The sequence below is a fragment of the Mauremys mutica genome, chromosome 8 (assembly GCF_020497125.1).
Source record: "Mauremys mutica isolate MM-2020 ecotype Southern chromosome 8, ASM2049712v1, whole genome shotgun sequence".
Classification (NCBI taxonomy): Eukaryota; Metazoa; Chordata; order Testudines; family Geoemydidae; genus Mauremys; species Mauremys mutica.
In genome coordinates this window covers 109,985,267-110,007,775 of record NC_059079.1, presented here as the reverse complement: position 1 = coordinate 110,007,775, position 22,509 = coordinate 109,985,267, and the positions used below count along the sequence as shown (strand labels likewise).

At 59.9% G+C, this 22,509-nt stretch overlaps 1 protein-coding gene across 7 annotated transcripts in view; it reads left to right on the top strand.

Moving 5' to 3' along the window:
• UIMC1 (ubiquitin interaction motif containing 1) overlaps window positions 1-16,644 on the top strand; it is a 73,375-nt gene extending 56,731 nt beyond the window's left edge. For 5 of the 7 annotated variants that reach the window (XM_045027493.1, XM_045027492.1, XM_045027494.1 and 2 more), the window contains 6 exons: window positions 6,104-6,272; window positions 11,002-11,080; window positions 12,137-12,257; window positions 14,442-14,505; window positions 15,343-15,385; window positions 16,248-16,644. In XM_045027493.1, the coding sequence (XP_044883428.1) occupies window positions 6,104-6,272; window positions 11,002-11,080; window positions 12,137-12,257; window positions 14,442-14,505; window positions 15,343-15,385; window positions 16,248-16,431 (660 nt within the window). In that variant the 3' untranslated portion in view covers window positions 16,432-16,644. Of the gene's footprint in view, window positions 1-6,103; window positions 6,273-6,963; window positions 11,081-12,136; window positions 12,258-14,441; window positions 14,506-15,342; window positions 15,386-16,247 lie in introns of those variants that run through there. The other 2 variants (XR_006581647.1, XM_045027498.1) reach the window with 2 other exon arrangements.
• The last annotated feature ends 5,865 nt before the right edge of the window (window positions 16,645-22,509 follow it).

Sequence of the window (22,509 nt, the reverse complement as noted above, 5' to 3'; positions counted from 1 at the left end):
AATTGCACTGTTAGAAGGAAGTAGCATCAGTTCCTCAGCTGCCTGTGTGTGTCACGGGCTAGCCCCACTACAGCCACCTCTGCATTCTGCTCCTGCAAGTTCCTTCTAGCTAGTTAACAATTACACAGACCAGCCCTGGCTGTGGAAAACCGGGTCTGTCCCTTTCTTAAAGGTTCAGGAACCTCCGTGGGAGGCCGCCTGTCGGTAGAGCTTTCTTAGGCCATGGCTACATTTGCAGATTTGCAGCGCTGCAGCAGGGTGTGAAAAAAAACCCCCTCCAGCGCGGCAAGTTGCGGCGCTGCAAAGCGCCAGTGTGATCAGAGCCGCTGTACATTAATCCCCATAGGGAGGTGGAGTACGGACAGCGCTGAGAGAGCTCTCTCCCAGCGCTGGCGCTCCGACCACACTCGCGCTTCAAAGCGCTGCTGCGGCAGCGCTGTGCAGCGCTAAGTGTAGCCATAGCCTCAGGCAGCAGCGGTCAGGCTGCCACCTCTCCCAAGCTCTGCTAGGTTAAGGCTCAGTGCGCTGCAGAAAGTTGCTGGCACTGAGATGCAGAGGCTGGGGCCAGGTGAGGCCAGACACGCAGGCACCCTGATGGTTTTAGATCACAGAGTACTAGAGAAAAGCCACGATTGGTAACTTTGAGTAACAGATTTTCAGCCATCTCGCCTTTATCTTTCCTCTTTGCCTCCGTCCCTCAGGGCCCCCCCGAGGATTCAGGGGGCCTGGGGCAAAGTGGGGGAGCGGACATAAAAAAAAGGCGCCACCCGCTGCGGCGCTTGTACTCACCGGGCGGCGCTCCGAGTCTGCGACGGGTCCTTCACGCGCTGCGCGTCTGCGGCGATGGCGGCGGGTCCCTCACGCGCTGCGCGTCTGCGGCGATGGCGGCGGGTCCCTCACGCGCTCCGCGTCTGCGGCGATGGCGGCGGGTCCCTCACGCGCTGTGCGTCTGCGGCGATGGCGGCGGGTCCCTCACGCGCTGCACGTCTGCGGCGGGTCCCTCACGCGCTGCGCGTCTGCGGCGATGGCGGCGGGTCCCTCACGCGCTGCGCGTCTGCGGCGATGGCGGCGGGTCCCTCACGCGCTGCGCGTCTGCGGCGATGGCGGCGGGTCCCTCACGCGCTCCGCGTCTGCGGCGATGGCGGCGGGTCCTTCACGCGCTGTGCATCTTCGGCAGCACTGAAGGACCCACCGCCGAAGACCCGGAGCGAGTGACGGGCCCGCTGCCGAAGTGCTGACGAAGACCCGAACCGCTGCCGGGTGAGTAAAAATTAAAAAGGCGCCTTTAGCCAGGGAAGGGATTCTCAGCCAGGGCTCGCAGGGCCCCTGTGGGGCCGGGGCAGATTGCCCCACTTGCCCCCCGCTTCCCGCCAGGTGGCCTTGCTGTCCCTACCCCCATTACCCGGAGTGGAGACTGGAGGAACCTGGTGTAAACGTGCCTCTGTGGGTCATGACTGAGAGTGTCAATTTCAGGATGCCCTGCTGAGAAATAGGGCGCAAACAACCCAAAACTGGTGGTGGTTCTTTTATATAATACACCAAAACAGCCACAAAAGTAACCCCTCAACACAAAATGGATGCAGGAAGTGGTGTCCCAGACATTACTGAATGCATCACAGGAATTTCCCATTCTTGGTTCTGTATTACTACAGCTTCTAACCTGATATTAGACGTATCAGTGTATAGCCGAAATGGTTTATTAAAATCATGTTTAACAATATTGTTGAATCCCTTTACAAACCCAACGTAAAACTTGGTTAGAGCAAGAGTGGATTGGATCTGCCCTTGCAGCATAATTCCTGCATGTTTCATGTGATCTTGCCAAGAACTAAAGAAAATAGCTAATTTATTGATACAAGCTCTGGCAAATGTTTGGAACCCAATTAACAAGAAGTCAATGTAGATATTAATGTTCTTGCCGTTTAGACCTGAAAGCAATATGGTAGTGTGCCTCAGTTTCCCTTCTTATACAGCACATTAGGTCTGCAATGTCTTTTCTTCTGTGTACAGTTTCAAGATCTGTTATAGACACTAACTATGAAATATCAGTATCCCAGGGTCTTTTAACATAAAGTGTGCTTCTGTGTCTCACTCTTAACATGTTTAAGGGGTTTTCCAAAAGATTAGGCACATGGTACATTTTTACAGTTCTTGGTATTAGCAACACATTAGTGACAAGAGTTAATATGAGCATTAATATTAACATTTGATTCGTTGTGGGTGTACAATGACAATCAGTTTTGTCACAACATGCCTTTGGCTCAATCCCATTGGGGTTTTGGCATTTTAGGGTTAACCTGTGCCTTTCATTAGCATGAGAAACTTCCCCCTTTCTCTCTGCTCCAGAGGGTCAAAATCTGAGCTCTTTTGCTTGACAGAATCCATTGGTTGGCTCGGTGGGTCCTCTTGCTACCAGCTATGGGCAGGTCTTTCTCCTCCCAGGCACTCAGGTCATTTGCATCCACACAGACACCAGCTTGTTTACTAGTTTTCAGATCCGTAACTGTTACCAATTCCAAGGCTGGACTCTGTCTTACAGAGACACCGTCCATTTTCACTCACATGTTAGACTCAAGGTTCTTTTGTCCTTCCATAACCAACCGCTGCTTCCACATGGAATCTGATGTCAAGTCCACTAAGAGACTACAAGACATATCCAAAGTGTCTAGAGATGAGAGTTTACCTGCCATTTTCACTCCATCTGAAACCTTCTCAAAGCTATACACACTGGGTCTTTCTAAAGCAAAATCAGTGGATCTGTACATCCCAGAAAGACACTGGCAGTTGGGAACCAAAACAAGTCTCCAGAACAAACTGTTGCTTTCTCTATACAGTGATTCACCCTGAGTTAACTCAATCAAATCACTTCCACACCCATCAGTTGCAGCAAACTGCTTGCAAAAACTACCCTGAAGATTTTTCTCTTCAGGAATCTTTCTAAGCAACAACCCATTTTTCACAGAAATTCTGCCCTTGCCCTTTTCACCTAGGGCTTGCTGTAAAGGAACATTTTCCTGAGCAAGAACAGACTCTTTCTGGTTTCACTTAAATCCAGAATCACCACTGGACCATTAGGAGGATTTTTACAAAAACCCCTTTCAGGTAAATTGCTAGACTTCATAGTCACAAGATTAGAAGCATTCTCCTTCCTTGTTACAAGTTTCCATGCTGCCAGTAGATAACACAGTCAAATTACCTTCATGCTGTCCTCGTGCCCTGGCTATATCCTCACCCTGATCGGCCAAGGTTGTCATATCTTTACACAGCAACACACTAGCAATAGGCAAAATAGAAGCACCAGAATCGCTTGGTCTCTGGGAGCTATTTATGACATTAACTGGATGATCCCTGTCACGTTATTGATTTGAACTGGGACCATATAGAACATGGTTGCAACCAAAGTCCTGTAGTGGCACCAAATCTTGTATAAAGGGGGTCAAATGAGGTGTCTAAGACCAGGTTCTGGGTTGCTGGTTAGGATTATGCTGTCTGTGTGCATGTGTCATTTTTGTCGTTGACGTTATGAATATTGGCTGTATCCTGTCTGTACTTCAAACTTGTGCTGTGCTTCTGGGAGACATCCCAGACAAGTTGGTGTCAGCTCGGCCTAGCCTGCTTGATGGCCCATTAGCTAAACAATTGACCCATGGAGAGAAGGCAGACACGCCTTGTGACTCAGCAAAGTATGCAGGGACTTGCCCATGTGACTCCACACTCCATTTTGCTGTAATTTTCCACAGTAAGGACAAAGAGGTTCTTACACCTGGAAAAGCCTATAAAAGGCTCATGCCTCATCTCCATCCTGTCTTCAGTCCTGCTTCTTACCTCTGGAGGGACTTTGCTACAAACAGAAGCTTTGAACAAAGGACTGAATGACCCATCCCAGCGGGGGATGTTCCAGAGACTTGATTTGAACCTGCAGTTTATTTCATCACTGCTACAAGCCTGAACTAAGAACTTTGCCATCACTGTATGTAATTGATTCCATTTAACCAATTCTAGCTCTCATCTCTATCTTTTTCCTTTTATGAATAAACCTTTAGATTTTAGATTCTAAAGGATTGGCAACAGCGTGATTTGTGGGTAAGATCTGATCTGTATATTGACCTGGGTCTGGGGCTTGATTCTTTGGGATCAAAATCTTTTTTCTTTTATTGGGGTGTTGGTTTTCATAACCATTCATCCCCAGGACGAGGGCACTGGTGGTGATACTGGGAAACTGGAGTGTCTAAGGGAATTGCTTGTGTGACTTGTGGTTAGCCAGTGGGGTGAGACCAAAGTCCTCTTTGTCTGGCTGGTTTGGTTTGCCTTAGAGGTGGAAAAACCGCAGCCTTGGGCTGTGACTGCCTGTGATTTGTCCTGAATTGACACTCTCGGTTGGGTCCCGCCAGAACCAGCATCGTTACAATCCCTAGCAGACTCAAATTTAAGAACATTCCCTTCCGGGGCTTTAGTTAAATACAGATCCAACTCTGGGTCAACTGATAACATTTTTAACCATCATAGGCTGACAGGCTTCTGTCTGCTCCACAGACGAAAGACTGGAGGTACACTCTCCTTCATTACGCACACTGCTGTTTGCAACAGACAAACAATTCAAAACAGTTTTTCCTTCAACAGATAAACTGTTGCTTTCCACAAACAGTGGCTTATCACACTAAACTACTTTAAGCACATCACTTTTACCTGTGTCAGGCTGACTTTCCCAAGCTTTATTAGCCAACAGTCCACCACCCACAAAAAATCTACCCCTTTCTTCCTCAATTAGGGCTTTAACCTGAGCAGCAACTTTAATCTGCTCTAGAGAAACATTTCCCTGAGCTTTATCTAATGCCAGATACTAGACAGACATTTAGAAACTTCATTGGCAGACAAACCGCTCTCTTCCACTTCCCCCAGGTTAGACACACCCTCCTCCTGGTCATAGCAAAATGGGTTAAACACAGACAGAAGGAGCAGCTACCTTTATAGTCTCTTGCCATGCGGCCGGTGCTTCCTTTGTTCCAAACACAAGCTGCCCAGCACATGGCCTGGAAGCTGCAGAGTTCGGTCTGTAGGCCTGTCCCCGCCTTGCTGAGTCACAAGGCGTGTCTGCCTTCTCTCAATGGGTCAGATGTAGCTGATGGGCCTTGATGGGCCATCAGTGCTGATGCCACTGTCTGGCGTGTCACCCAGAAGCATAGCACAAGTTTGAAATACAGACATAGCTATACCTCATAATACAAAGGTGATACAAACATATCAACAAGATGATCATATCTGGGAAATTCTGACATTTTTGCAGATCTCTTACATGGCAGATCTGGCTGTGACCAGTGTCCCGGTGGGGGACAGCTGTGGTCACTCCAGTCAAGTGAACTGCAAAGAATGGGGCAGAGAATCCCCTTCAAGCTGGTGGAGATTGCAATACTTATAACTTCACATACAAAAATGATCCATGCACACAGATAGTGTAATCATAACCAGCAACCAGAACCTTCTTATAGACACCTCGCTCGCCAACCTTTGTACTGTATTTGCTGCAAATATATACCAGTGGTTGCAACAATGATCCATATGGTCATATTCTGATCCGATAACGTCACATCTGGCCATTGCTCTGAGCTCACCCACTGGGAGGGTGGGAGCCTCCCTTCATCAGGGTCCCAGATGTGCTGCTTGTGCTGTGCTGGGCCATGGCTAGGGACTGATGAGCCCACGTCACGTGTTGAACTCTTGCTTTGCCACATGAGTTTGTCATGCGTCTCGCTGGGTTTGCTTCCCGGCATTCTTGGGGTCTCCGTTAGGGATGCTTTACATTTTACCCAGCGATGCGTAGCGGCAGCACAGGTGATCCTTGCCTTAAATGGAATGTCCAGGGGGGCCTGGTGGTGCTTGGGCAGGACATGTTGCCTTTGGAACAAGCATTTGATGTTAGTGAGGTGGTGTTTGCTCATGCAGTGAACTACTCAGTGCAGTTACTAGATCTGACTTGTGCCGTGGGAATGAATGTGTCTGAGCAGTGCAGCAGCTGCGGGAGGGTAAGACCGCCAGGCGCTCTAGGGTAGGCATGAAGAATGCAACAGCAAGAGCTGTTCGCCTGATTTCTTGTCCCCTTCCTCAGGCGGGTGGAGATGAAGGAGCTGGGAACGCCGTCTCTGAATGCAGCCCGTCAGCTGATGACAGTGTGTCGTGCCCGCTGTGTGATCGAGGGTTTCCAGCCGCTGAGATTGAGCTGCACGCTATGAGCTGTAACGGCAGCGTGGGACAGGATGCAAATGAAGACGTTCCAGGTCTGCTAAGCACATGGTCTCGTGTCTGGGTCCTGTGAGTGTGTGTGTGATATTTCCCTCTCCTGTCTCAGCACCCTCGACTCTTGGCTACTGAGTCGAGGGTGCTGAGTAGCCTCCTTGCTGAGGCCCGCTGAGAGGTGTGAGAGGCCTCCTGCCCCGGAGGGCGCTCTGTGCCCCCTGGCTTTCCAGCACTCCTAGAATTCCCGTGTAGTCAGTAAGTTACTTAGCAGCCCACAGTGACCATCTCCAGGTTCCAGCCCTGGCCGTCTCCTGCAGTCCCACAATGCAGGACCCCTCTAGGGCCATAGCACACGCCTCAGCTAGCACAATCCCAGGAGAAGGAGCGAGCCCCTCACAGGACTGTGTGTGGGGCACAGCATGAAGCACACAGCCTGCACTGAGAGATGACAAGTCCAGCACGTGGTGAGGTGTGGAGCCGAGTGCTGTGACTCGGTGAGAGGGACTATTCAGAGATCCCAAGGCCAGGCAAGACCACTGTGATCATCTAGTCTGACCTCCTGCATGGCACAGCCCAGAGACCTGCCCCGCAATAATCCCCAGGGCAGAGCTGTTAGACAAACAGCCAGTCGGGAGTTAACAATTGCTAGGAATGGGGAGTCCACCACCACCCTGGTAAGTTGTTCCAGTGGCTAGTTTCCCTCACTGTCAAATATTTTTGTCTTATTTCCAGTCTGAATTCATCTGGCTTCAGCTTCCAGCCACTGGATCGGGTCAGACCTTTCTCTGTGGGACAGAAGGGCCCATTATTCAGTATTTGTTCCCCATGTAGGTACTGATAGACTGGGATCAACTCACCCCACAACGCTCTTTTTAAGTTAAATAGATGGAGCTCCTCAAGTCTGTCACTACCAGGCAGGTTTCTAATCCTTCAGTCATTTTTGTGGCTCTTCTCTGACCCCTCCCCAATTTACCAACATCCTTCTTGACCAGTAGGCACCAGAACTGGGCACAGGGTTGCACCAGTGCTGAATATAGAGGGAAAACCACCTCTCTGCTCCTACTCGAGATCCCAGGATCACATTAGGTCTTTTGGTCACCGTGTCACACTGGGAGCTGATGTCTGTCTGGTTAGCCATCATGACTCCCAATCTTTATCAGAGTTGCTAGTTCCCAGTGTAGACATTCGGGCTCAGACTAGAGCCCGGGCTCTGGAACCCTGTCGGGGAGGTCCCAGAGCCGGGCTCCAGCCTGAGCCCGAACGTCTATCCATCAATTTTTAGCCCTGCAGCCCAAGCCCTGCGAGCTCGAGTCAGCTGACCTGGGCCAGCTGTGGCCGTGCTGCAGGGCTTTTATTCCAGTGTAGACAAACCCTTAGTGTAGGCCCAGGGTTCACACTCAGGCTCTTGCCTAACCCGCCTTCCATCTCCACAAAAGTCACACTAACCCAGGGTCCCGGAAACCCAGGGAGGTGGAGGGTCCAAGCCTGAGTCAAGCTGGGACCTATATTCAAGCCCTGTTGCTTTGCAGTGGAGACGCAGCCCCGCTGGACTTGTGCTCTGGGAGTTGACCAAAAGTATCCCACAGTCCCACAGGCCAACTTCCTTTGTCCTGTGGGCAGTCAGGTTTGGTGCCCGGTCTCATTCTCCCACACTGCACCTCAAACTGAGGGCTAGAGTGGCCACATTTTGGGAGGGCGCAAGGAAGCCTGGTGTTTGGACTTGGGCTTGCATAATGCAGTGTAGACGCTGGAGCCCCAGGCTGGGACCCAGGGTTCAACAATTCCTGACCTGGGGTTACAAAGGAGTGTAGACGCTCAAGCCCTAGGTTAACAAACTCAGGGTCTCCAAACCCCGGGCTTACACTGCAGTGTAGAGAGCCCCTTAGGGCTTGTCTCCATGGGGCAATTGGCTGAAACGGTTCCCTGTGTGGACTCTGTTCCAGACAAAAGGAGGCTGTATCCCAATGCCTGCTCTGCTCCCAAAGGCCTGCTTCTGCTTTCCTGGGTGCTTGTTTCTGAGGAGATTCAGTAGGGCTTGAAGAGTTTGTTCGAAGCCCTAGACACTGCGCCAGGATGGGAGTGGTGGGACCCTCGCTGCTGGTGCAATGAACGTTCCTGACCCCCGTGCTCATCCCCAGTGAATGTGTGTGCCCCCATCTCCCCCCACCCCCCCCAGGCACAAGCTCTAATGGGCCGGTGAGTCTGGAATGAGAACTGAAGGACTCCGCCCACATTCTGCCTCGGGTCACTGCCCTCCACTGTGCTCTGCGGCTGCTACCACAAACATACCCAGCTCGGTGTTCGGGAAGAAAGCCTAGTATTTTACCAAATGCCACGGCTGTTCACTAGCCTCCCATTCCATTCTGGCCCAGCCTTCCTGGTTCACAGTGAGTGACAGGAGAGCAGGAGACGCCACGTGCCCCTCCCTCACCTCACGTGCCACTGACACCCCACCATCCGTTTCCAGAGCACTGGCAGCAGTGCTGATACTGTACAAAGCTCCCAACACCAAGAGAAGTGGCACTGATGCAGCAAAAAGAGTAACACAACTGGGGCAGGGAAAAGCTTCATCACTTCTGAGAGGGGCCAACATGCTAGAGAATCTTTCCATTAATAGGATCTGCACAAAAATAGTCTGCTGGTAATGGGACTAGACAGCTTGGGGTGGGGAGCTGCAGCCTGAGCAGACACAAGCCTTGTGCAAAAGGCAGGAAGCGTCGTCACGCACGGATGGCACTTTGCACCTGCCGAGTGTCGGGCATGCAGTTATTGAGCCTCTCTACACTCTGGTGAGAGAGGCCCACAGGCAGACAGACAAGGGACCTGCCCCAAGCCATGCGGAAAGCCCTGGCTCCCATTCCTGTGCACTGACTGTATGACCTGCCTTGGATGGCGGGCCAACAGCCATGCCAGTGGTGATGGGGACGAAGGGCAAATGTGGAATCATTTCCCAGGGGAGCACTGGAGCCTCGCACAGGCAGGGCACCATGCCCGGCTGTCCGGACACGGAGCTGTCTGCAGCCGATGGAGACAGGTCCATTCTCACACATGTTGTGCATTGCAGACCATGGCCCGGGAGAGGTTACGAGGCTCCTAGTGTGCTGGGACAGGCTCTGTTCCCCAGGTGTGCGCTCTCTCTTGCGGGTCTCTTCTGAAAAGCCTCTCTAGGGATGAGGGGAGCTCCTGGTCGGCATTGGGAAGCATAGCTAGCAAGCTGGCTCGTGTGCATGTGGTGGAGTCGATCAGCAATGCTGGCCATGTTTCTCCATTCCTCCTGCTGCTCTCGGCAGCACAGCTGGGTCTTCCCGCGTGATCCCAACGATTTCTAACAGGCCTGCTGTGCCAGATGTGCTCACAGGACTGATTAACACCTGAGCGAGTGCACACGGCGTCCTGAGACGGCGTTAAAGGAATATTAACAGCTGCACCCCATGGAGAGAGCTGCTCTCGCCACGCTGAGTTAGGCGGGCTCTGGGGGGCCTCAGGAATCAGTACCAGGACATGGATAGGCCACTGGCTCAGCCCTAGGCCAGGCGAGGGGCAACTGCTTCATTTCTCCACCACAGGCCTCTCTGCCTCGCCCCGGGAGCTGCCAGGAGGCTGCCCGGCCGAAGCGCTAGTCACTGACTGGCCTGCTGGGCCAGCACCCAAGAGAAAGGAAAATCAGGGCTTGCTGCAGACCTGGGCTGGGCTCCAGATTGTGAGGGGTCGCTCCATTCTGCACAGGCGCCGAGCGCTGTGATAACACGTTAGCAAACACTAAGAGGTGAACGGCCCCTGTATCCCGGAGTCAGGCCTTTCTTTCAGGAGCCCAGCGAATCCCGGAAGCTCCGACGCCAGGCTGTAAAGCAGCTCTCGTGCACTTTGTCCCCATAGCCCCATTGCCTGGGAGTACTTACAGCAACATCCGTTTATGACCTGGAAACTCAAACATCCCTACCGGAGCCGGCCGAGATATCGGAAACGCTCCCTCAGGATCTGAGCGGGTGGCATGTCAGCAGGAATCTGCTGAGAGCAATTCAACCGCAAGAGAGCGACACGTCGAAATTCTCCCTTCGGCTGCCTGGAGAGCAGGTCTGCAGCACTGCTGGCTGGCTCCACGCACCAGAACGCTCGTGTGGAAGAGGCCGCAGCAGCCCCGGGCACTCTGGTGGGGGAAAGCCCTTCCCTTCGCCCAGGGCCTAGAGAGCGCTTTCCCTGAGCTCTCACAGCACATGACAGTGGGGGTCCGTACCCCCACATGTCACACGTGGGGAAACAGAGGCACAGAGCGAGGCAGTGACTTGAGTGTCAGGGAGTCTGACCCAGCCCTCACCCAGGGGAGGGGACTGGAACTTCCTTGGAAGCGAGTCGCAGTCCTGGTGGGAGGGCTCACCGGACCCACCCTCTGACCAGTCAGCTCTTCTCTCTGGGGACGCAGGGGAGCCGTGCTGCAGCTGGCGCTAGCCACTGTTCCGTTTCCCGGGAACTTTCGTTAAACCACAGACTCGATCCGAAGCCCCTTCCCGGGGGCTGCCGGAAGCCTCCTGCCGGGGCCACGGGTTGGCTTCAGGAAGGGTAGCAACTCCCAGGCCCCCAGCAGGGCCAGCCTGAGTTGTCCAGAAGGGAAGACTCCGCCCAGCAGCATCCCAGTGCTCCTTTGGCCTTTCCCATCACACGTCCCGCTGCTGCCAGGCGGCACCTGAGCTTGCCCCACGTCCCATCCCCCGAACGCTGTCAGGGAGGGAGAAGCCAGCCAGCAACTGGGTAACTCTCTGTTTGTGTCTCAAGCGCTCGCTCAGCGACAGAGAGAAACCAGGAGCAGAGCCGGCAGAGGCAGAGCCGTCCCGCCCCCCGCAGCCATTGCCAAGTAAGTAGGTAGGCTGGCTTCGTAGAGCCTGTTTCCGCCCACCCGCCCGCCTCGATTCCTGCGCGACACTGGGCTGTCTGAGCCCCTCGATGGCATCTGGGGGCCTCAGACGAGCACAACGGAAATGCGGGGCGGGGGGCTGTCAGGTGGGCCAATGCAGGCACTGTGCTGAGTGCAGGAGCCCGTGGGAAGCAGAGGGGAGCTGGGAAGGCTGACAGGATGGCACCTGCAGTGATGACCTTACTTCACGTAGACTTGCAGAGTCGCAGCGGTTTTGCTGAATCTCTCCCTGTGCAGCCCCACCTCCTCCCTCCCTCCCAGACAGCCTCCGAAGAGAGGATCTGACAGTACAATCCCTGCCTGCCGGGGAAGCTATTCTGCCCTTACAAACAGCGGATGGCAACATCGCTAATGGAATTAGGCTAATTACAGAGAGGACAGCTTCTGTTTAGACACATTCTCTGGTAATCAGCACTGCCTGGAGAGAAAGCATCGGAGAAGCACCCGCTGCGTGGAGCATGCTGGGGGCTCTCCATGCACGTACTGGAGAGCGTGGGGCCCCCCACTTCCCTCCGGTAACCGACACCCCTCTCCTGAACAGCGATTGCTGTAGCCACTGCTCTGTGCCCAGCTCACCCCTGCCAGCCCAGCGCTGGCCTGCAAGGCTGCTGGCCGCTGACTGGCACAGGCCTCCCGGGCAGTGCAGGCTAAGCCGGGAAGGGCAGAGACAGACTTGGGCTGCCAGTCAGACAAGGTGGCTCTGCTTTAACACGCTGGGTTTGCCTCTCCAGCAGCATGTCACTCCTTGTGCGTCCCCTGAACTCTTCATTTCTGCAGTTTGACAGGGTGGTTCATGTCTGAGCCAGCAGCCGAGCCGATTTCATTACCGTTCCCCGGCTGCCGGGACAGGGAAACGGCTGATCACGCCGTTGTTTAGACTGGCATTGGGCCGGCTTGACGGGCGATCCCGCTGAGCCGCCTCAGGGGAGTGGCCTGGAGAAGTAAAACGCGGCAGAGTGACTCCTAATGCACGGCTCTGCTTCCCTTGCACGGCAGGTGTGAGAAGTGCTACCTTTGCAAGGCCCTGGTGCCGCTGGCGGAGTATCCGAGGCACGTAGACGGCTGCCTGCAGACTGCGCGGGACGCTCAGGGAAACCGGAGGCTGCGCAGTGCCAAGGTGAGGGTGGAGTCCGGCCTCATTGCAAGGCCCAGGTGGGTTTGTTCTGCAGCGGCGTTGCTGCTTGGCCTGCAGCGTGTGTGAGCGGCTGGGTGGACACGGCTCTGCCCACGGGGGAGCTGCGGCTACGGTCACCTATTCCCTTGTTACAACATCATCAACACGCTCCGAGTGTGGGGAGGGGGGAAGGGCTGAGCCTGTCCTGCTGCACCCCAGGCTGAGCGCAGGTGGAATTGCCGGGAGGGAGGGAGGGAGGCGGGCACAGGGCAGGGGACAGGACTGTGAAAGGGAGCCTGGGCCCCTAGCCAAGTAATCACTGCTCATAGAATGCCCTGGGGGTAGGGGGGTGGCGGCAGCGTATGGAGGGCGAGGGTGGGGGGGCGGCGGTGTACAGGGGTGGGGGCGGTGGCATGCGGGGTTTGGCGGGGGGCGAGGAAGTACGGTGGGCAGGGGGTGTGGGTGAGGGGGCGGCTGGGGGGCAGCGGTGGGCATGGGGGTGAGGGCATGGAGGGGCAGTGCCGTGCGGGGGGGTGGTGCCGTACAGGGGGTGAGGGCGGCGGTGTGGGGGGGGTGAGGAGGCGGCAGTGGCAGGCAGGGGAATGAGGGTGGAGGGGCAGCACCATGCGGGGTGTTGGTGGCGTACAGGGGAGTGAGGGCGAGGAGGCGGTGGTGCGTGGGGGGGTGAGGGCGTGCAGTGGGGTGAGGGCACGTGGAGGTGCAGTGCCGTGCGGTGGTGTACAGGGGGTGAGGGCACGTGGAGGTGCAGTGCAGTGCCGTGCGGTGGCATACAGGGGGTGAGGGCGTGCAGTGGGGTGAGGGCACATGGAGGTGCAGTGCCGTGCCGTGCGGTGGCATACAGGGGGTGAGGGCGTGCAGTGGGGTGAGGGCACGTGGAGGTGCAGTGCCGTGCGGTGGCGTACAGGGGGTGAGGGCGAGGGGGCGGTGGTGCGTGGGGGGGTGAGGGCACGTGGAGGTGCCGTGCCGTGCGGTGGCGTACAGGGGGTGAGGGCGTGCAGTGGGGTGAGGGCACATGGAGGTGCAGTGCAGTGCCGTGCGGTGGCGTACAGGGGGTGAGGGCGTGCAGTGGGGTGAGGGCACATGGAGGTGCAGTGCAGTGCCGTGCGGTGGCATACAGGGGGTGAGGGCGTGCAGTGGGGTGAGGGCACATGGAGGTGCAGTGCCGTGCCGTGCGGTGGCATACAGGGGGTGAGGGCGTGCAGTGGGGTGAGGGCACGTGGAGGTGCAGTGCCGTGCGGTGGCGTACAGGGGGTGAGGGCGAGGGGGCGGTGGTGCGTGGGGGGGTGAGGGCACGTGGAGGTGCAGTGCCGTGCGGTGCGGTGGCGTACAGGGGGTGAGGGCGTGCAGTGGGGTGAGGGCACGTGGAGGTGCAGTGCCGTGCCATGCGGTGGCGTACAGGGGGTGAGGGCGAGGGGGCGGTGGTGCGTGGGGGGGTGAGGGCACGTGGAGGTGCAGTGCCGTGCCGTGCGGTGGCATACAGGGGGTGAGGGCGTGCAGTGGGGTGAGGGCACATGGAGGTGCAGTGCCGTGCCATGCGGTGGTGTACAGGGGGTGAGGGCACGTGGAGGTGCAGTGCTGTGCCATGCGGTGGCATACAGGGGATGAGGGCGTGCAGTGGGGTGAGGGCACGTGGAGGTGCAGTGCCGTGCCATGCGGTGGCGTACAGGGGGTGAGGGCGAGGGGGCGGTGGTGCGTGGGGGGGTGAGGGCACGTGGAGGTGCAGTGCCGTGCCGTGCGGTGGCATACAGGGGGTGAGGGCGTGCAGTGGGGTGAGGGCACATGGAGGTGCAGTGCCGTGCCATGCGGTGGTGTACAGGGGGTGAGGGCACGTGGAGGTGCAGTGCTGTGCCATGCGGTGGCATACAGGGGGTGAGGGCGTGCAGTGGGGTGAGGGCACGTGGAGGTGCAGTGCCGTGCCGTGCGGTGGCGTACAGGGGGTGAGAGCGAGGGGGCGGTGGTGCGTGGGGGGGTGAGGGCGTGCAGTGGGGTGAGGGCACACGGCGGTGCCGTGCGGTGGGCGGTGGCGTACAGGGGCGGTGGGGGGGGTGTTGCAGCAAGGTCAGGCCCCTGCCACGCTCCCTGGGAGAGGCTGGGCAGGGCAGGCCGGGGCCGGAGGGGGGCCCTCCCTGGCAGCCCGTGACGGCTCTGTGTTCTCCGTTGTGGCAGGACGTCGGGAGGAGCGAAGGCAGACTCCTCAGCATGCTGGAGATGTCCGAGTGCAAGTCTGCAGGTGGGGACACCACATCTCCGAAGCGCACGCAGTGGGGGGCCCGGGCTGTTCCACACAGCACTCCCCGCCCCTGGGGAGTCACCCAGTATGAGCCGGCTCTGACCCCCTCGGGCGCTGGCGCTTGGCAAACCGTGGGGGAAAGGCCGGGGCCTGTATCTCCTCCCCATACGCTCTGGGAGCCCCACTGATCTCAGGGCCAGTGCTCCTGCCGGGGCTGCAGCCTAGCACCTCGGTTAGCATGGCAGAGCCCAGTGCCATGACCAGCGCAGGCAGGGCAGAGGTGCTTACGGGAGCCCTGAGCCCCTCGGTAACAAGGGTCTCGGCCCCTCAGCCTGACCCAGTGGCTGATTTCACCTGCAGCGCAGGCTCCGTCGGGGCCCAGCAGTACGCCCGTGCCCCATGGCACCCGAGCTGGCAGCTGGAGGTGGGGGTGGGCTGCCTAGCCAGCCTCAGGTCTGGGGGGTGCAGTGGCCAGCTCACCCCGAAGCAGATGGAGCGCTGCGGGTGGAGAAGCCCCCCCAGCCCTGCTGCTGCTGCTGCTGTGGAGCGGGGGCTCCATGCTCCTGGCTTGTCCCTGCATTGGGCTCTGGGCCAGGCCCCTGGGTGTGCTAGTGAGCGCTGGGCTCGGAGCGTCGCTGCTCCGTGCGAGGGACCCCCCGGCCCCCCGGGCCCCGGCCGAGGTTCACTGGGAGTGTGAAATGCCTGGCCGAAAGGGGCCGCACTCTCCCAAGCGCCCCGGGGAGCAGAGTCCCCTGCCCCGCCTGCAGCTCAGCAGTGCCGCTGGCTCCGAGACAGAGCTGCTGCGTCGTGCGAGGCTCCGCTGTGTTCTCGTTGCAGATGCTGAAGTGGGGCCCATGCTGGCAGCAGGAGGAGACCCGAGGTCAGCCGCTGCTTTGGGAACGGCAGGTTTCCTTCTCCCTGCTCGCCCCGCCTCGCCCCGGCAGCGCGCTGTGGCTGGCTGTCCTGGGCAGCGGTGCCCGGCACCGGCTGCGACCGTGCCACGTGGCCGTGTGCCGTTGGTGCAGAGCGCGTGGAATGAGCTGGGCCTTGAGCTCCCGTCCCGCGGCTCCGCTCAGCCTGGCCAGGAGGCAGTGCCCTGCTTCCACCAGCCCCTTGTGAGCCCCGGGACAGCCGAGCGCCCCCAGCCTTTGCCTGTGGCTCAGCCTCCGTGCCAGCTCCCCCCTTCCTTCCTGGACGCCAGGCTGCTGCTTCTCTCCCTTGAGCGCTCCTCACCTCCCGCTGTCAGCGGCTGAGCCAGGGCTCCGGGGGAGTCACGCTCCGGGCCAGGCTCGGTGCTGCCCGAGGACAAGCTGGCTGGAGGCTGTGGTCAGCTGCTCCCTTGAGGGCAGAGCGGCCCAGCCAGCGCAGTGGGGCTGGGGAAGGGGTGTAGCAGGCAGATCCTGCAAGGCAGGGGGGCTGCTCTCCACTCGGGGAAGGGCAGGTGGTGGCTGGTTTGAGGGGTGCGGGGAGCTTGGTTTGGGGTTGTCCTGGGCTGCTAGACTAGAGGACTGTCCGGCCCACTCCTGCGGCTTATCCCCGGCCCTTCGGCGAGCTCCCAGGCCAGCTGTGCGGGGCGTCGGGCAGCTCCTCCCGGCTGCTGACGGGAACAAGGCCAGCGAGTGTTCGGGCCTGGAAAGGAGGGGGGCCGAGCAGCTTGCGGCGTGAATGGGAGCCTTGGTGGCTGGTGGGGGCTTCTTGCCTGGACTGGCATTTCTCTCGCATTCTCTCCCCATTTCCGTCAGGCACACGCCGGCGGGAGCTGAGCAGGAAGCTGGGTGCAGCCTGGCCCGGGAGAGCCCCCTTCCACACATGGCTTTCAGTGACTTGCCCACTCCAGCCTTGGTGTCCGCGCCCGAAGCCGCGGGCTCCCCGGGGGGCTTCCAGCAGCAGAACAGGGGCAGCCGGAGGAGGAGGAGGAAATTCTGAGGTGTGAGCGATGGAAAAGGGACCTCGGGAGACCCACAGCGAAGGGGCAGCAGGGGCTATGGCCTTGTCCAGCCAGAGGCCCGGGCAGAGCCGCTGCCCACGGCCCGGCAGTGTGGTGTGCTCGTGTGCCAGGACTGGGAGCCGTGGGCGAGAGACTTGCCACACACACACATATTTATGGATGTTTTTATGAAATGGCAGCGACCCGGTGGAGCATTCTGCGTCTTTCTTTGGGGCCGGGGGGTGGAGGAGGAACAGCAGCAGGGGATGCCCCAGCGCTGTCCTGGGCCTGCCCCAAAGGCCCGTGTGTCCTGCAGGGCTGCTGCGTACGCTGGCCGAGTGTGGGCTCGGCTCCTCACGGCCCCGGTGCGAGGCCAGCGGAGGATCCCAGCGATTGCTTTTGGGTTCTCCTGAAAGCAGGAGGGTTTTCAAAGGCAGGGGTGGGGGGTGCCAGAGCTGTAGCCCTAAGGTGCTGGGGCGATGGGCGTTAGCTGTGCACCCAGTTGCTTGTTACGTGAGGCTCTGGTGCCCTTTGCTCCACTCCTGCTCCAGAGCCCAGTGCACTTGCTGGAGGCCTGGCAGGCTCCGTGGGGACTGCTGGGAGCTGGGAGAGCCCCAGAGCTTCAGAAATGCAGGTGTGTGATGTGCAGTGGCCCAGCCCTCCTGAGTCCCATGGCACCTGCTCCAGCTGGGCCAGGCCTCCCGCAGTGCAGCAACCTGGGCAGAGGCAGTGAGCCAGGCACCTGCTCTGGGAGGAGAGCTGGGGGCTGGCCAGGACCCAGGCGTGGCCCCAGGAGTGGCTGTTGGCTGGGAATCAGATGTGTGCTAAGAACTCTGCTGGTTTCCTGGCACAGCGGCCGGTGGGCACAGACTGGCACAGCAGCCGGCAGGCGCAGCAGCCGGCAGGCGCAGACTGGCATGGCGGCTGGTGGGCACAGGTTGGCATGGCGGCCAGTGAGCACAGCGGCTGGCGGGCACAGACTGGCACAGCGGCCGGCAGGCGCAGCAGCTGGCAGGCGCAGACCGGCACGGTAGCTGGCGGGCACAGACTGGCACAGCGGCCGGTGGGCACAGACTGGCACAGCAGCTGGCGGGCACAGGTTGGCACGGTGGCTGGTGGGCACAGACTGGCATGGCGGCTGGTGGGCACAGGTTGGCACGGCGGCCAGTGAGCACAGCGGCCGGCGGGCACAGACTGGCATGGCGGCTGGTGGGCACAGGTTGGCACGGTGGCTGGTGGACACAGACTGGCACAGCGGCCGGCGGGCACAGCACTGCCCCCCTCCCCACATTCACCAGAGCTTGCTGAGCCTGGAGGTGGGGGCTGGGGCAGCGCTCATTGGCCCGGCCCCCGTACCTCAGGAGGCCCGGTGGCCGTGCTCAGGAAGTGACACGGGCAGGTGTGGCCCGTGCTGGGCAGGGGACAGGAGGAGCCGGGCTGCGTGACCAGTGGGTGAGGGAGGGGGAGAAATTCGGGGCCCTCTGCAGGGGAGAATCCAACTGGAGTGAGCAGGGCTGGTCCTGTCCTGAAGCTGGAGCTGGGGTTTGCCCTGCCTGGCCGGCCCGAGGGACGCTGCCCGCGTGCCAGGGCGGGTGCTGTGCCCGAGCTCGCTGCTGTGCCCCAGGCTGGCTGCCCTGCCCTGCCCTGCCCTCGCTGCAGCGCCCATGCAGGCAGCCAAGCCCAGCCCTGCACCTGGCCGCCCGGGTTGAGCGTATTGCTTTGGGCCCGGTGCTGGGAAGCAGCCGGTCGCCTGGTGCCCTCGAAAGATCCCACCTTCTGCCTCTGCTGTTGGTTTTCCCCCGCCATGGCCACGTCTCCACCCCCAGCCTCTCCCCGGACTGTGGGGAAGCCACTGCTGTGTCTTGCTTGCCCTGGCGCCGCACAAGGCCCATGCCCTGCGGGAGAGGGGTTCTCGGCCTCGCCCCTGTACTCAGCTGGCACCAGCGTGGTATCTGTCCTCCCACCCGCGGGGCAGCGGGGGCCTGAGCTGCTGTGGGGCACTGGCCGACCCAGGGAGTCTGTGCTGGGCAGGGACTCGAACCCTCTGGCCAGGCTGCCTCAGTGAGGTGCTGCCTGACGCCATCAGCCTGGGCAGGGAGCTCGAGCTCCAGGCTCCATTGCAAAGTGCGGGAAGGGGGCTGGCTGCACCCAGCCCACACACCCACCCTGCCCGGCAGCCCCTCCCGGCCGGGGAGCAAACGCCAGAGCAGTGACAGCTGCTGGGAAACACGGCCGGGAGCCTGGGCAAAGCTGGTGCTTTCTCCCCCCTGCCCAAGTGCCTGCAGCAAGCCCGGGGGCTGGGGAAAGTCCCCCCCTCAGGGCCAGCGGGGCGGGGGCATGGAGCAGAACGTGGTCCACAGGAGGCTGTCGTCAGCTCTTGGCTGCGCTGGCTTCTGCCCCAGGCCAGCTGCTGCCCCCCAGGCAGTGCACACGTGTTAGCAAGGGCCCAGTTTCAGCCTGGGGCCACGCCAGAGCACCCCCCCCAACCCCACTGCCCAGGGCTCTGCCTAAGGGCTCCCCACCCACGGCAGCCCAGCCCCCCACTGTTGCTGGCGCAGGGGAGGAGTTCTCTGTCCCTGCCCAGTGTCCCCTGGTCCTGTCAGCTCCAGCAGGAATTCTGGGAAGGGGGTGAAGCCACATCTAGCCCCACGCCCTGGCAGTGGCTCCGGACTCCTGGACCTGGGAGCAGGCTGGGGGAGGATGGAGCATGCGGGACCCAGAGGTGGCTGCTGTGCTCGCCCCTGGCACCGACCCTACAGCTCGGATGACCCAGTCCTAGCACGGGGTCTCCCCTGCCTCCCCAGGCAGCGTGGGGGGGGGGTGGCGGCAGGGCCAGGGCAAGGATATTCTGTGCCCCAGGCAAAACTTCCACCGTGTGGCCCCCGTCCCCTCCCCCCGAGCATAAATTAACATGCAAAATCGTGTTTAATGCAATGCTGATGTGAGCTTGAAATATACAAAGTCCATGAAATTGATAACAAGGTTTCAGAAAAAAATAATTCCTCTACTTTTAAATTACTTTTTAGTGAGAAGGAAAAAATCCGTTTTGTTTTTTCCGGGGGGGGGGGAGGAGGGAGGGATACTGAACAGGACCTGATAGTTCCAGGTCGCACCAATCTTATAAACAAGAAGTGAAATAATGACTTGCTCAGAGTGGCCCAGAATCCCACCTGTGAGCAAGTGACCATCTCACAAGGGGAGATTTACTAGTCGTTTGTCTTGAGTTTTGTTTGTTACCGATTTCATTCACGTACTTTTCCCTGGGGGGGAGGGCAGCATCCAAGGAAATAAACTGTCAAAAACGAACAGAAATAACATAAAACAAACCGGGGCGAAGAGTCTTTGAGCCGAGGACCTGGGCATTGTACCACGCGCCGAGACTCCAGGCAGTGACTCTGGCTCCTCGGAAGCCCTTCGCCCTCCTTCCGGGCCTTAGGACAATGCGATTTCTCCACCTGCTGACGATCTTAACCTGCCCTCTGAATACTGTGCGGGGGGCTCAGTTCGGGCCGACCCTCTGTCTCCTGGCAGCTAATGGCCAGGCCCTTCCCCCCTGCCAGGGGATGCTAAAGGTGGGGGAGAACAAAGGAATCAGGGGACCTCCTGGCCCGGGGAAGAGACACAGGCCAGAGAGGAGGGGCTGGAGGGGGTTTCGGTTGGGAGCTGGCTGGGGACGGGAAGTGCTTAACGTCAAGCCCAACAGTGCCGTGATGGAGGGCGAGGACAGGACATTGACTCTCCTGTCTAAAATAAAGCCGGCGCTCAAGCTGTCCCGGAGTCCCCGGGCGCTGCTCTGGAGCTGCTCCCCACCAAGCCAGGCAGGACTCTGGGAGCCTCCTCTCCCTCGGAGCAGCCTGTCTGCAGGGCAAGAAGCTCCCACGGCTTCACCTCCTGGGTCTCTCCTTGGAGCATTCAGCATCCTCTGCCCCTCCGTGTGCTTCCCACAGGGAGTCCGCCCAGGCGGGGTCCTGGGGGGCCACAGGGTCCTGCACCCCCACTTCGCAGTCAGACGTGACTCTCAGCCAGCTAGTAACACAGAGGTTTATTCGATGCCAGGAACAGGGTCTAACACAGAGCTTGTAGGTACCGCGAACCGGACCCCTCGGCCGGGTCCATTCTGGGGCCCAGTGAGCCAGACCCCCCCGTCTGCACTTTCGCTCCTCATCCCCAGCCAGCTCCAGACTGACACCCCCTCCAGCCCCTCCTCCTCTGCTCAGCCCCTTTCCCGGGCCAGGAGGTCACCTGATCTCTTTGTTCTCCAGCACCTTAGTTGGCACCTTGCAGGGGAGGGGCCCAGGCTGTCAGTTGCTAGGAGACAGTGCCAGGCATTTAGGTGCACTGGCCCTTTGCTCTGCAACAATCACATCCCCTTATTCCACCACCTGGATACTTAAGAACTGCAGAGGGGACATTTGCAGGATCAGGGCTTTAGCGGCTCGTCCGTATATTGAGAATTAAACAGCAGAACAGGAGCACCCCAGGGGCCAGCCAGTGCCAGGGCGATGGAGGCTGCAGCGCACCCGAGGGAGCCAGGCTGGGGAGCCAGACATGCCACCAGCGCCCCCCACACCTGCGAAATCCGACCTGAGCTCTTGGAGCTCAGCCAGCCCCCTCTGGCTCTGGGGGGCAGGGACCTCACCCCCCGCAGCATCTTTCCATCTCCCAATGCCAAAGCCCCGGCCCCGCTTCCCTCCGGCTCCCTGCCGAAACCCGGCCCCGGCCCCCAGCGCTCCACGCTGGGACTCCTGGTGCGTGAGCGAGCGCCCCGCCCTGGCCTGGCCTGGGCACGGACCGAGAAGCCCCCAGCAGGATACGCCACCTCTAGTCTCCCGAGTCCAGCCCGCCTGGCCGCGTGGGGAGGAACCTGCTGTCTCCTTCCCCTGCCCCGCGCCGAGCAGAGCGGAAGCAGCAGCGGGCAGGGGTGAGAGGTGAGCCGCAGCTGCTTTTGGGCACCCCCAAATCTTGGTGCCCTAGGCGGCCGCCTAGTTTGCCTAGTGGTTATGCCGGCCCTGGCTGGCGGCACGGCTCCCTGGGGGCAGGTGATAGCGTGTTAAGCCCAGGGGGAGTCACCCTGCCTGCCCAATGGACTCCGGAGCAGGGGCAGCCTCACTGGCTCCCCGCTCCCCCGGTGCGTCTCAGCTGGCCGGGGAGGGGCGCTCAGCCTCGTGGTCTCGTCCACCCTCTGCTGTGACCAGAAGCAGATCAGGGGCTTGTGGAGCCCTGGGCCAGAGCAAGTGGGGGTCCCAACCCACCCCAATTGGCTGGGGCCCGTGGGCACAGGCTGATCTGCCACTGGCTGCGATGGCCACCAAGGGCCAGTGATACTAGTGGAGGGCACGTTGGGAGATGAACAACCCTGCCCCCGACTCACCCCACACAGCCCCCAAGGGGCCGGTGCACAGATTCCCGTTGGCAGGTTCTGGCTTCCCCCAATGGCAAGTGTTGGCAGAGCCGGGGCAGGCTGCATGGCTGGGTAGTGCCCCCCGCCCGTTAACCCCCCCGGGCCTGGGTCACTGGCACAGACAAGCCCTGGCCAGACGGAACCGGAGCCGAGCACAGGGCCTGGAGGGGCTCGGTGTCGGAAAGGCCACTTTCCCCAGGGGCTGTCGCCTCCCGGAGCCAGCTCTGAGGGATGCTCTGACTCTGCCTTAGCAGCGCCCCGCCCCAGCCCCGCTCCCACTGCCAGGGGAGGCGGCCGGTTCCCAGGGCTGGCTGGCTTCCCTCCCTGCTCGGCTGGCCTGGGGCAGACCCCTCCCGCTCCGTGGGGCACAGCAGTGCCCCCTTGTCCGTGGAGTGCAGAGCCCCACCCGCAGCAGGTGTGTGGGTTACACAGGCAGGCACCTGTGATTAACCTGGGCTGGGCAGGTTCCTGCAGCAGAGGGGGGCCCTGTGCGTGGCCCCGGGCCCTGGGCTGCTGCAGTCTTTCCGGAGCATGGGAGCTGGGAGAGAACCCAGGCATCCAGCCCTGTGCTCCAGGTGGTGCATGTGCAGGGGTGAGGGGCTGGGCACGGCTGTCTCTGGTGGATTCAATGAGCCCAGGGCTGTTCTCAGGGTGATGCCCCTAGGTCCAGGAAGCG